The sequence below is a fragment of the Astatotilapia calliptera genome, chromosome 13 (assembly GCF_964374335.1).
Source record: "Astatotilapia calliptera chromosome 13, fAstCal68.1, whole genome shotgun sequence".
NCBI classification, from domain to species: Eukaryota; Metazoa; Chordata; class Actinopteri; order Cichliformes; family Cichlidae; genus Astatotilapia; species Astatotilapia calliptera.
The window spans coordinates 26,682,641-26,696,609 of record NC_137434.1 but is presented as its reverse complement, the minus strand read 5'-3'; the positions used below and the strand labels follow the sequence as shown (position 1 = coordinate 26,696,609).

Below are 13,969 nucleotides of genomic sequence, written 5' to 3'. Positions count from 1 at the left end.
AGAGTATGGGGGTGGAGAAAAGGAAAGGGGGAGAAAAAAGGTGAGAAAAGGAAAAGGGAGAAGGAATGATAGACAGGGACAGAAATAGACTGTATGAAAACAACATGCATCTTTCACCTTGAGAGATACAACAAGCCACAAGTGGAGACTTTTAAGAGGAAAAATGTATTGAAAGCACTGTCAGAGAAAAGAAAAGAAAGAAGACGTGGAGGGAAGAGAGGCAGCGAGGTGTCAACGGGCAGAAAGAGACGGGGAAACTAAAAAAGGAATGACACAAAATACAAAATGTTAGTCAAACACAGTGAGACACTGAGTCTGAAACTGAGACAAATGTACAGTCAGCAGCAGGAATGAATCCCAGGAAGGGTGTGTCCACTTACTAATGATGACCCCACATTAGTAGACCCGACAGCATTTCCCAGAAGGCATTGTGTTTACACTTCCTGTTTGCTGATAAAGAGAAGGAGGAATTGCTGTTTCAAAAAAAAAAAAGCCCCTTTGGGGAAAACGCCCCCAACAGATTTTTTCTCTGTCAGAAATAACTGTGAATGTACGTGTGACATTTCTGTGTAAAAGTTAGTTGTGATGGTGAGATATTTGACTTTTATCTTTCTTTTTTCAGTATGCAATCACAGCTAAAGTTCAGCTTTGTCAAACAATTATTGTTATTCATCTGAAGCTACTTTTAGTTGCCACAGTGTGAAGCTCCACATATTTGATCTGGGAGATTTTTATACAGAATGCCTTTCCTGACACAATCCAGGGGACTTGTGTTTCCTTCCATGACTGAATTGGGGATCATTCGGTTGTTAGGCAAATGTGTAAATTATTACACTGTGGAGACACTTAAATAAATAAATAAATAAATAAATAAATAAATAAATAAATAAATAAATAAATAAATAAATAAATAATAAAATAAAGGGCAGCATTCTAACTGCTGGTCAACATTCTAAGGTGGAAATGTTATAAAGGTAATAATGATTAATGGTTATTAGTAATTAATTATTAAACTCCTTTATATTTGTGGTATATTAGTTTATATTGGCTAAACATACAACTCACAAAATGAACAAGTAGGTGTGAATCACAGGAATCAAAATAATGCCAATCTCTGATTCGGTCTTTTACTTTTAAGTACTCACTAAATTATGAACTAAGGTGGGGATTTACCCTTCACAATTCCATTAATGTTTGAGTTGTCAGTTTAAAAAGTCCCCTGCTGCTGCTGAGACTAAGGTGAAGCAATTCTTTAATTTTTTTTAGTGCTTATTTCAACTCTATTGCTCAGGAATAACATAAATGAAGTCAACAATTGTTTAAGTAAAAATTCTAATAGTTAAGTAGCTCATTTTGCCATCAAAATACACTGAATGAGTCGCAGTCCTCTTAAGCAGCTATGGGACAAATCACAGGTTTGGTCACCTAAGAGGTTTTCCTGCATATGTTTTATATGTTAAATTGCTTCATTTATGGTGTTTGTGAAATTTAGGGAGGTTTAATGAGTTTGATTAACTCTCAAATAATTTTGTTTTGAGTTATTTTATTTTGTTTTAATGTAATTGTATTTATTTTAGCTTTAGTCTTGGCTAACATTCTTCTTGAAATTTAGGGTAAGGCAAGTTTAGTGAGTACAGTTCTTTGTTTTAAAGGCAACAGAAAGTGTGATTGCTTTCTTTGTTCAGATTATGTCAAGAAGAAGCATAGAAGCTGACAAACTAAACAAAGGTGATACAGTGATTAGAAATGTACTGTTAATATATGATTTACTGAAGATGTAAATGTTTGAAGGGACCAAATGCATATTATTATTTTTTTTCCAGTTTTTCAGAGGAAAAAAAATGAATAAGGAGCGGAATGAATGGGAAATAAATCACCTTGTCATCCATTTACAGATCGGCATTGTGACATCACACTCACCCCTGAAATATAATTAAGATAAACTTTGAGATGTAATGTATTGCATGAAAATAAAAAAGGGGCAATATTTGATAGTTTCAGACTCTTCTCCTCATGATCATCATTTACATTTTTTTCTTGTCAACTCTACATAAGAGACAGCTGTAGCAGCCGTGCATCATTTATTGGTTTGTGGCCCAAACCGATGTTTCAAAACCTCAAGGCTGGCATATTTGTCATGTTGGAGCCAGAAGTGATCCTACTTGGAATGGGTTGCTGTTATCAGCTAACAAGCTTGATTGGCAAGCTACAGTAATAGACTGTAGGGCTGCATTCCACAGACAAACACACACATACTTGCTAATTAGTGCAAAATTCATTTTCAGTTACCACAGGTCTAGAAACCTGAAGCAATCAGTGTCTAGACCTGACTCACTGAAAGTGGATACTGGAGATTGCTGGCATTTGCTTTTAAATCAGTTGCTAAAGCTCCATTCACGCAGATCTAGAGACCAAAGGACTGTTTTCTGTGACCATTTGGCAAGTGGAAGGTAGAAGCTTTTGGCTGTCGCTAGCAATAAAATTGGTCTCAAAGGGGTTTAAGGTGCTTCACAGAGACCTCCTTGGCAGCTTTGCCATGCTTGTCGTTGCCATGGTTTCCCATAATTTGCCCGGAAGATGCTGACTTGTCCGCAAACAAAAAATGAACACTTTAGTAATTCAAATTAGAAAAGGTGATGCCTAACAGACAGCTACTTGCCACAGCTGCCTGAACCCGAAGATCAAAGTCTTCCTCATTTTTGGGGGCTGATCCTGACAAGGGTCACACCAGCGGATCATTTGCCTCTATCTCACACTCTCCCTTGTATCCTCTGATGTCACATTTACCCATCCATCAGTGTTTCTAACTTTAGGTGTTTACAGGTGCTTATCATCAGCCTATGTGATTGATGATTGGGGGACATTTCCAATAAGGTAAATGTAGGTTGCCTGATAGATTTAAAACTGCCCTCACAGGAAAATTTAAATGTAGCGACACAAATAGTAATTTTATCAAATCAAATCACCAAATCCTTGGATTACTGCTTTAAAGTAATAGTAAAAGTAATAAAAAAAATGTTTACTTAGAAGATAGAATAACAGTGTTATGGAAAACAGATGCTGAAGCTACTTAAAGGTAACAAAAATCATAAAGCAAAAGAAGGTTAATAGCAAGTGAAATTAAAGTATTTGGAGGCAACATTATTTCTCAGTGGTATTAACTTTTAATTTCATTTTGATCACACTGTGTTTATTACCTGCCCATGGGGACAGACGTATGGGGATCCACAGCCAGGAAAAACAAATATTTATTAGCGCTGCACAAATGCACTTTTATGAACATGGTGCTCAGATGTTCACTCAAGTCTCTGTTAGACTGCAATAGAACACAATGCACTTCTGTTTAATTAATTTAGTCCTGAAAGGAAACTAAAGAAAGAAAGCACAAGAGAAAAAAATAAAACCCAAACAAAGGGACGTCAACTAAAGGCCAAAAAACACTACTAAGTCTTTGTCTGAGCTGATTTGTGGGGAGCAGTGTGAAGAGGTCATGGGAGGTCAGCAGAATATGAGATTAGACCATTAGAGTGAGGAGACTTTGTGCCAGTATAATCCCTTCATCATAATCTTGCTTTCTTCCTCCATGCTGCTAATGGCTGGAAGACAATAAGATGCACTAATCTCTGCTGGGATGGCGAGGGGCTGTGCTGAAATATCTACTGAAGTACAGAGTGCATATAGACTAAAGTGTTTTGAAGATTATTTCCCTGGCATTTCTGCTTTATTAGATAGGGCCCAGTGGGGGGAGACAAGAACGATGGGGAAGACAAACACAGACAGAGAGGGTGAAACAGTATAAGAAAGACTGGCAACAAAAGTGAAGATTTGCTGCACTGCTGGTGTTTGTGTACCACATACACTTTCATTTTGGTTAAATGGTGTTAAATGCCTTGCAGGCAGGAAGAAGTGATGCAACGCACTGAAACGCCTTCCAACTTGTAATCAGTCAAAAGCCATAAATCAAACGAGGTGCCAGTTGGGCCCAAGTTTTTACGATAAATGGAAGCAATTTTGAATTTGATATAAATGAATCCAATGATTGCTGTTGTTCATGATTAGATAGCTTGGGTCAAGGTAAATGCGAATCGCTTGCATGTGTTACAGTACACACCACATCAATGGTTTATGATGCAATCTATGAGTGAAGTGGTGGGAAATGTAAGAAAACAGTAAGACTTACAAGTGTTGGAAAAAAGCTGAGGTATGTAAAATGGTCAATATCAGTTAATACTGGTAATATCGCTCGACTGAAATCAGAAGCGATGAGTGAGGGTTTGCACTCTCATAGTGTAGTGACTTGTCAGTTACAAGGTAGCCAGTCCCTACTTCATATCCTGCTTTTTCGCTTATCTAACTTTGAAAGGAACCATCATTTAAATATTAATGTCATTCTGGAATAAAGAAGATGCAAAACAATTGGGACCATACAGTAAAGACATCAGGATAATGCCTACTGAAGTCAAAAATCAAGTGAGAGTGTTTTCTTGTTGACTTCTATAGAATTGTCTTTTCACAACCAGAGCACTTGCCCCTGCTGGGAATGAGAAATAATGCAGGTTTAAGGCTTTTCTGCATTAGTTTAACTTTTTAGATCTGAAGGTTGCGTCAGTCTTTTCCGTGCAGTGTATTATGAATGTCTTTAATCCCATTGTTTTTATATTTTTAACTACACTAGCAGCATGATTAACTTTCATGCATCAGAATGAATTGCAATGCAAAATCTCATATATATTAATTAGAGATGGATCGATCCAATATTATTATCAGTCCGATACTGACCTAAATTACTGGATCGAATATCGGAGAAAAATAAAAAAAATGTAATCCGATCTATTAAATATCACGAAAGCACCTCACAAAACTTGCGACATGGCGTAACTCATGGCTCATAACCTTAGCACATAGGAGCAGTATGTCATGTGATAGAGCGGCTGTGGTATGTGAGACCTGTCAGCGGTCTGGTTGAGCATTTGAAGCAGCATTTCATCTCCGAGAAAGTTATCCCAGAGGGAAGTAAAGCAAGTGTGTAAGTTCATCTCTGAATGTTTGTAAAGTGTTCCCACGTGAAGCTTAACAACCCATATATGGAGCGAGTGCCTCTCTCTCCCCCTCCCTCTCCTGCTGCTACTTCAATCATGAAACTGATCAATGATCAGCTGATCGGCTTTTCTGTCGCAACTCAGGTCTCTCTTGTTTGTTTTTGGCCTACTTTGCACCAGAAAGAGGAAACCAGCGGCTAAACAACAGCAGCATGTTTAAGCTTGATAGGCTATTGTTAGAATGTATTTAATATTACTTTCTACACCATTATCCTTTTCTACTTAGCTGACAGCTGGTAACTGTGCAGGGGCGGGTCTAGCAAAGTATAGCCAGGGGGGCCGATAGGGCATTAACAGGGAAAAGTGGGGATACAAAGAAATACTTTTCTTTCTTATTCTCATTTAAAATGTGTAGCTTTTAATAAATAATTATCTGAATCTTACACCCAAAGTTTTGATCTGATGTAAAATGTATAGAAGTCCATTACTGTATATAGTAACTGTTAAGTCTAATATATACCCTAGTAAGCTATAGTACTTTTTCCTTTGGGAAGGTACCATCTGTGCTGTCTGCAATTCTGTTGAAGAAAGATGTTGAATCTATTTAATTATTGTGGAAAAATAATTGATTTCTGTGCATTTTTTTTTTTACACGTGCATTAAATTAAAGTTGATTACCGCGATTAAGCATCAGGAGGTGGAGGGTGGGGGGTGGTTCCCTATTTTTTTTTTTTTTGCTGGGAGCTTGCAACCCTATTAGTTAGGTTGCTTAATATTTCCGCTAAGTACTCTTTAAAATACCAGAATAGGGAGGATGGTGTAGGTTTAAGTTCATTAGATTGATCAGTATTGCTGAATTTTGAAATATTTTGGGTGCAGTATATTTTTTGCATACAAGTATAACAGAATAGCTTTAGTGTTTGTTTGTTTTTTAAACTTGAGTATGAACTTATATGAAATGCAGCAAGATATTTAAAAAAAACTGTTTTATTGATTAAAAACTACACTATATCGGATTCATATCGGTATTGACAGATATCCAGATTTATGATATCGGTATTGGTATCGGACATAAAAAAGTGGTATCGTGCCATCTCTAATATTAATTATAGTTGCTTTGTACAAACATTTTTGATGAATAATAATGATGTTGGCTAACTTTTTGGCTTTGAGTATTATGTCTCTACAGCTGTTGGATGAGTTGCCGGAATTATTCAACTTTGAATACAAAACCCGAGCTACCTTATATTGAAAAAGAACAAAGAAAATCCAGAAAGAAAATCCAGAAATCCAAATGTCAAAAAGTCCCTTTATGGAAAGTGGCCTTTCTAATGGCTGATTAAGACAGACATCGTAAGTGGTTGTAGCATCTCTGTCAGTCTCTCTTTCTCTGTCTGTGCCGCTCTCTCGCACTACACCAGTGGGTCAAGACCTAAAATAGGTCACAAGCCTATGTTTAATAGATCCCCATATGACCACAGTGGTGATGTGCTTTCATTCCAGGTCCCATGATGAGGGGCTAAATGTTTCATTGGAGTCCCAGGATGAAAAGCTTTAAGAGCCCTGGTCCTAAATGATAGCTAGACCTCGAGCTCAGTAGCTGACTGTAAGGGGAGGACAGAGAGTCCTTGGCCTTCACTCTAAGTCTCACCCGTGCACAGTGAAGGGGTCTGTCCGTAGCTGATAAGTGGTTTTAATGTGATCCTCTCTCTGTTCCTTTCTGGTCCCTCTCTCTTCTCTCTTTTCTACTACCCCAATGTTCCTTTCTGCATCCTTTACTCCTGTCTTGCCTCTTCCTTCTTTCATCTTTATTCTTTTACCCCCTCTTCCTCTCATTCCTCTCTCTTCTTGATCCTATCCTCTTCTGTCCAGATGATGGCTTGGCTCCAGCAGTGGACCACAGGACTTATGGCCACTATGGCCTTGACCGTCATCACTGCTCAAGACTCTGGACTTCCTGGGGTAGAAAGAGAGAATCTCGGCCCAGCTGACATTGTCAAAAAGGAATCCCATCCTGTGCTGTTCCGGCAAAAAAGAGGCTGGATCTGGAACTCTCTCTATGTAGAAGAGGAGAAACCTGTTGTGACTCCGCTCAAGATAGGACGGGTATATTAATATTAGTATTTTCACCTCAGAGTCAAAAACAGCATTCTCCTTGCCATGGCTGTCTATGAGAAAGCATTTTGGTATTTTGCCACGCCCCCTCAGGTTGAAGCTATAACATCCAAAGTGAATCTGGGGCATTATCTGTTGCTGAGAATCTCTTTCATGCATATCTGAATTTTTTTTTTTCAGAATAGTTTATTTGCAGTAATTTATTAAAAGGTCTATTTTCTTTCTTTCTCAGCTCAAGTCAGACAAGAGTAACCCAGGTGGGGTTTTTAAAATAGAAGGTGAGGGAGCAAACGACATCTTCATCGTGGATAATAAAGGAGACCTGTTTGTCACCAAATCTCTGGACAGAGAAAAGAAGAATGCTTACCATTTGACTGCTATGATGTCAGATGCATATGGCAACCGAATAGAAAACCCTGGAGAATTTGTTGTCCAGGTGACAGATATCAATGACAACACTCCTGTTTTCACTCAATCATACAATGGATCCATTGAGGAGAGGTCTAGAATAGGTAAGTATTATCAAGGATTTTTTTTTTTTTTTGTAGAAGGAATTGCCAGCAGCTTATTTCAGGTTAAAAAAAGATGTTCATGCATTTACGTTTATCTGTACTGCCTCGTGCCTTAACTGTGCAGTGGAAACCTACGATGTAACTGGAAACCCCTCTTAACCCTAGATTGTAGCCTTCCACGTGCACCTCCTGAGAACTGTAACCACACATGAGGTTAACGCAGCCTACAATGGCTGAATGGCAAGGAAGGTTGTGGTGTAGAGTTAATAGGGGTTTTCGGTTATAATCTACAATGTAGACTTCCAGTTGAAGTATAATGAGGCATCACACTCTCAAGTAGTGGTTAATGTTAAGGAAGGAACCCAAACTCAGAAAGAAAAGGTACAGAAACACAATTTTCAGAGTTGCTAAACATTATTTTTTTTAAGTATGCATGTGGCATCTGCTAAACAGGGGTAATGAGACAGATTCAAAATAGACTGAAGTGTGAAAATCCTAAGCAAAACGAAACATTATGCTCACACCTGTCACAATCATTAGTACATCTCGCTGTGAAAAACACAAGTCGGTGACTTTAATTACAGTGTTGGCACTTAGTCATGAAGCATTAACCATTTGACATCTGCAAAACACATACACTTAAACATGATCAGCTATTTACTATGAGGATTTCTATCATACATGTATATTATTTCCTTCTTCTAGGAAGAATAGTGGTTGAGGTGAAAGCTACTGATGCAGACGACCCCACCACTGCTAATGCAGAACTCAGGTACTCTTTGACCCATGGAGACATTTCAGCCTTTGAAATCGACAGCATCACAGGTAGGCTGACTCCAGTGGTACCCACCATGTTTGCCATGCTTTAGCGGCCTTTTTTCATCCTGGCAAATTAATTTAGGATCACTTGAGGGTTTCAAGCTATTTTTACTGTAATATGAGTCAGAGTTGACCTGAAAGATAACACCCTCTCCAAATGTCTCGCTCTTTCTCTGTCCCTCTGCAGGTGTGATCAGCTGCAAGATAAACACTTTGGACCGGGAAACCAGGGAGGAGTATGTGGTGGTGGTTAAAGCTCAGGACATGAGAGGATTGGCCTCTGGCAGCACAGCCACCACCTCGGTCACTATTAAGATAACTGACATCAATGACAACATTGCTTCTTTTACCAGAAGTAAGGAACAGTTTTATGAGCATTTACAGTAATGATAAAGAGATGCTTAAAAAGAAGAGATTATCATCAGTCAGGTTTTAGAACCATTAGAAGCATTACATTATCAAATTGTACAGAATCAACAGAAATATTCAGTCTTAATTAGTGTGTGTTTTCCATCCACAGCAAAATATGATCTGAACGTTCCAGAAAACCACAAGGTGGATGAGACGATTGGGATTCTGGAATTGGTGGATAAAGATGAGATTCAGAACAAGGAGCCCATATTTACCATTCAAAATCTTAATAGCAACATATTCAATATTGAACCCAACCATAACAAGGATGGAAACCTCGTGCTCAAAGAGGTAGGAGACTTATGTGTAAATGGTAGAAAGAGAGCCATAACATAACCATAACAAAATAAGTTGGTTTTTTTTCCCATCAATCGTGTATAATCTTATGTTAATAAAATCCATGCTAGTATTATATAGTATATATTATGGATATGTCTAACTGATGGAATTACAAGTACGTTTATCAGCATTTTTACTACAATTAATGCATATAGCTATGTTTATCACTACCCAGCTGAACCTGTGCAACAGTCCTGCTGGTTCATTTCCTGTTTGGCTTATAAGAGGAATGTGGGGCAACCATATTTGACGTATAATTCTCTGTTGTATTTCAATTTAACATTCCTGAACTGCCATGGCTGTCCCATATTTTTGTATAATTCATTTAGAGAGTGATTTCTCTCTTGTAATTGCTGTCTCCAGTTTGGGGATAAAATAGAGACATGGTTCCCAGCATTTTTTTTCCCTGTGCACGCAAACAGCTCTGACCTGCTCAACCTCATCTTTATTTTATGGTTTTAAAAGACATGATGATTTCATTGGATTAATTTGAATTATTTTGAAACAAACCTTGACTTTCATTTTATTCTTTTATTTATTTAACTTGATTCAAACATGTTATTCTGCCAAAGTTGTTTGGTTGTTGGTCAAAATATGATAAAGGTGAAATTTCATCATTCATGCTACCATGAGGAGTGGCACCATTCCTGAGTGATTGCCTTTAAAAATTTTATTATACATGATCAATTTTAATCAGTACCAGGCTTATAAACTCAATTAGCTACTTGACCCATTGCTACCAATCAAGGGATTGTAGTAATTTATATTATAAATGTGCATCAGACATTATTTTTATGTGGGTTTTCTTTCTGTATTTCAAACAAACAAAAAACGGTGAAATTAGTGAAATATTATTACTTTTGTAAAAGCAGATTTATCAGTCTGATGACCATCTGTTTTGCAATACATAGATTTTTAAAAATCCTATTAGTGTGTTCATTTTCCTCATGAACACATCCATCCATTCGCTTCCGCTTATCCTTTTCAGGGTCGCGGGGGGCGCTGGAGCCTATCCCAGCTGTCATAGGGCGAAAGGCGGGGTACACCCTGGACAGGTCGCCAGTCTGTCGCAGGGCTAACACATAGGGACAGACAACCATTCACACTCGCATTCACTCGCACATTCACACCTAGTGACAATTTGGATTAATCAATTAACCTATCCCCACAAGCTGCATGTCTTTGGACGGTGGGAGGAAGCCGGAGTACCAGGAGAGAACCCACGCAAACACGGGGAGAACATGCAAACTCCACACAGAAAGACCCCGGCCTGATGTTGGAATTGAACTCAGGACCTTCTTGCTGTGCGGCAACAGTGCTAACCACCGTGTCACCGTGCTGCCCCATGAACACATATTGCGCATAAATATTATGTAATCAAATCAATAATTTAGTTTTAATGTGCTATGTAAACTGGCTCAGTCTTTCCATGCAGCACCAGGAAATGGATGCATATCCTAAAATACATAAAGGGCAACTCGCTTTTATTTTTATTTATATATGTACACAAGTAAATCAGAGTGTTTTGGGAAGTGTTGTATCCTCACACTTTTTACAGCATCCAAATTGATGGGACCTCATGCCCAAACAGCTTTAGCACAAAAATAGATTTGCAGTCTACCATTACCAACGAGGATCATAGCCACAGCATGGTGACAGGATTTCCACAAATTCAAAATACTAATGTACTGACATTTTCAAAGTGGTTTCTGAAGCCTTCCTGCATACTCTGCCACCGCATGGCCACTAATTATATATAACATTAAAAGGTGCAATGTCAAATTTCAGATTTTTTTTCCTGCAGGATGTATAAGGTGTGACGTGTTTAAGACTGACTTGAAATCTGGCCTCCTTCTGGTTTCTAAAGATATTTATGCTTGCGGGATTTCTAGCAGGTTGACTTCACTGGGTTGTGCTCTTCAGATAAAGTATTTAGGACATCAGAGAGCTGGAAATGTATTCTAATGAAATGAGCTCTGTAATGGCTTGCACCCTTGCTGGCCTGGAATCAAATCGTACCTCAATCTTCCCCTCAGCTCTCGAGCCCTTCTCATCTTTCTCAACGGCTGTGTTTACACATACAGAATAAGCCAGCTGTTGGCCACACTGTGGTTAAGGTCTTATTCTTGTTAAGCTGTTTACAAATGCCTTTGATACCTTGGGACTGACTATCCTTGTAACCATGAATAATCCAGTTAGCAGAATATTCCTCTCTACCTTTAGTGTCCCATTCACTGATAAAAGAATCTGCCAGAAAAAATAAGAATATCTGTGTATTTCTAATACATAGGAAATAAATTATAGTGCCAATGTGAATATGACAGTAAGAGCTCTTATATTTGCCAATGTAAAAATGTTTCCATAAAACTTTGCAACTAAAAGTTGTTGTTGCCCCCCACCCAAAAATATAGAACCTTTTAAAAATTGAGGAAAGTGAGCTACACAGGTTGCATAGACTGATTTGTGACATTTACAGCCTTTTTGCACCTGAAATCGTTAGTTGTCCTTGGTGGACTGATGCAGGTGTACAAGACACATTTATGAAGAAAAAAACCACTAAGGTGCTAATGCAGTGTGTCCCCAGTTACAAGCAAAGACCTACAAGGAAAATGAGGTCAAAAGATTTAAAGTTGACAGGCTTAAAGAGTAACATATTGTTGAAGGACTACTATTAATTTTGTGGAAGACTGAAAGAAATTGTAACAGAACCCAAATGCATCAGATTCACACAGCATACAGTTGAGTTCTGTGTTAGTGAGAACTTTAAGCAAACAGCATAATCTAATTTCAGATGCCTTAAAAAAATGGAAATTAACGACAACAAAAATCTCAAATATTTAATGTTTGAAAGAGCGCAACCTTCCACTACGAACACTGTTTTGTATATTTATGTAATAAAGATAGTATTGACTCTGCACTGAAGCTTAGAGTCACAGCTATCAATTCTAATCTAATTAGCACTGACATGTTGCTTACTCACTCACACTATCTTTGCTCCCTAGGCTCTGGACTTTGAGAAGACAAACAGCTATTCTTTCACTGTCCGGATGAAAGAAAATGTCCAAACTCCCGCTGACAACACAAACGCTGCAATCACCAGTGCACAGGTAAATATCAAACAGGGCAACTGTAACTTTCATGAGTCAGCAAGTGAATGTTTGTGATTTGCAGTTCAAATTGATTATTTACTTTATTTTATTGATCACTTTAGCCATCTTCAAAGACAGTTGCCGACTTGATTTTCATTCTCTAAATAAAGAGAATCAATGCTGAGGAATGTATTTAATGCTTCACTGTCAAGAAATACTTTTCACAGATTCGGATTAGCAGGACACAGTGTGATGCTGTGTAAAGGATTATAGAAAAAAAATTAAACAAAACATTTCATAGTTTCATATTCCTAGTACAATTACATTTCCAATGTTGGTCTAAACTGTTGGCAATCATTTAAATCATTTAAAATTGCCAGGTCAACATCAACGTGTTAGATGTGGATGAGCCACCGATCTTCTCTGAGGACATGTACAGCTTTAACGTGAAGGAAGAAATGCATGTGAACAACATAGGATTCATCAAAGCCAGAGATCCTGACAGAGCCAACAAAACCATACAGTATGCTGCACTCATTCCCCAAAATAAGTAATAGTGTTACTAATCCTGTAAAGTGTTTGTTAGAGTGATCTTGGTCTCTCTGTTTAGGTTCTCCATCATGCAGCCGGACTGTCCTATCGGTATCAACCGACTCACAGGTCAACTGTACACTCTGAGAAATCTGGACAGAGAGGATAAGCCCACACACATGTTTCAAGTTAAGGCGCAAGAGGAGCCAAGTGGTATGTCACACACTCTCATAAGAGCTGTACAGGGTTTATTAATCCCTTTCCTCTAAACAATACATCCTCACATGAAAAATTGAAACCACGTGTTTTACAACAACAGCAATGTGCATACAGGGAGGGAGTTAAAGTACAAAGGCCAAAAAAGACAGTTTGTTCTCTTGGCTGAACATCTCTTGTAGATTTATTGAAGGATGGGAGTGTAACACATTAACAGGGATTTTTACAGACTTAACACACCACCATAACACCTGGTCGACCCACATGAGAAGGAGAGAGTAAGCAGGAAAATCACATTAGACTGCCTCTTTGTTCACTTCCAGCTTCCAAACCAAACTCTATATTTTTAGATCAGCAATGAATGAAATACAGAGATCTATTTTAGTGGCTTGTCACAGCGTTTAAGGAAGACAATGGTCCCCTGAGCTTGACAAGGTCCTCGGTATACAGTACATGTTCTGTACTAAAGATAGATTCAAAATCTTAGTACAAGAGACAAAAAAGAGACTCACATATTTATCAAAAGATGAATATTCAAAAAGAACATCAGTGATATAAAATAAATGTAAAAGATGCTTTAATGTGACGAAAATAGCTGTCCAACAAACAGCTCACAAATAGAAATGCTTTCAGTTACTTGACCTTTAATCTAGTCCTTCAGTGACAGAGATATACACACTAATCTCCAGCATAGTTAGTCACTGTTACATTGGCGCATCAAGGTAAATGACAACTAAATCCTTAGTTTAAGAACTTTTATATTTCATTTCTATGTGGCTTCAGTATTTTAAGATAAATGACACAAAGTGTTGCAGAAACAAAAAGTGCAGTTGTTTCCACATTTGCATCTCCTCCGCAAATACTGAATGAGACTAAATTATACTATCACTACTGAATG

General features: G+C 38.0%; 1 protein-coding gene across 1 annotated transcript in view; it reads left to right on the top strand.

The window, feature by feature from the left end:
• The window catches only part of cdh5 (cadherin 5), a 32,392-nt gene that overhangs the window by 4,787 nt on the left and 13,636 nt on the right, over positions 1-13,969 (top strand). The window contains exons 2-9 of the mRNA XM_026189707.2: positions 6,912-7,145; positions 7,387-7,666; positions 8,372-8,491; positions 8,673-8,840; positions 9,006-9,187; positions 12,238-12,342; positions 12,705-12,847; positions 12,935-13,068. Of these exons, the coding sequence (XP_026045492.2) occupies positions 6,912-7,145; positions 7,387-7,666; positions 8,372-8,491; positions 8,673-8,840; positions 9,006-9,187; positions 12,238-12,342; positions 12,705-12,847; positions 12,935-13,068 (1,366 nt within the window). The remainder of the gene's footprint in view (positions 1-6,911; positions 7,146-7,386; positions 7,667-8,371; positions 8,492-8,672; positions 8,841-9,005; positions 9,188-12,237; positions 12,343-12,704; positions 12,848-12,934; positions 13,069-13,969) is intronic.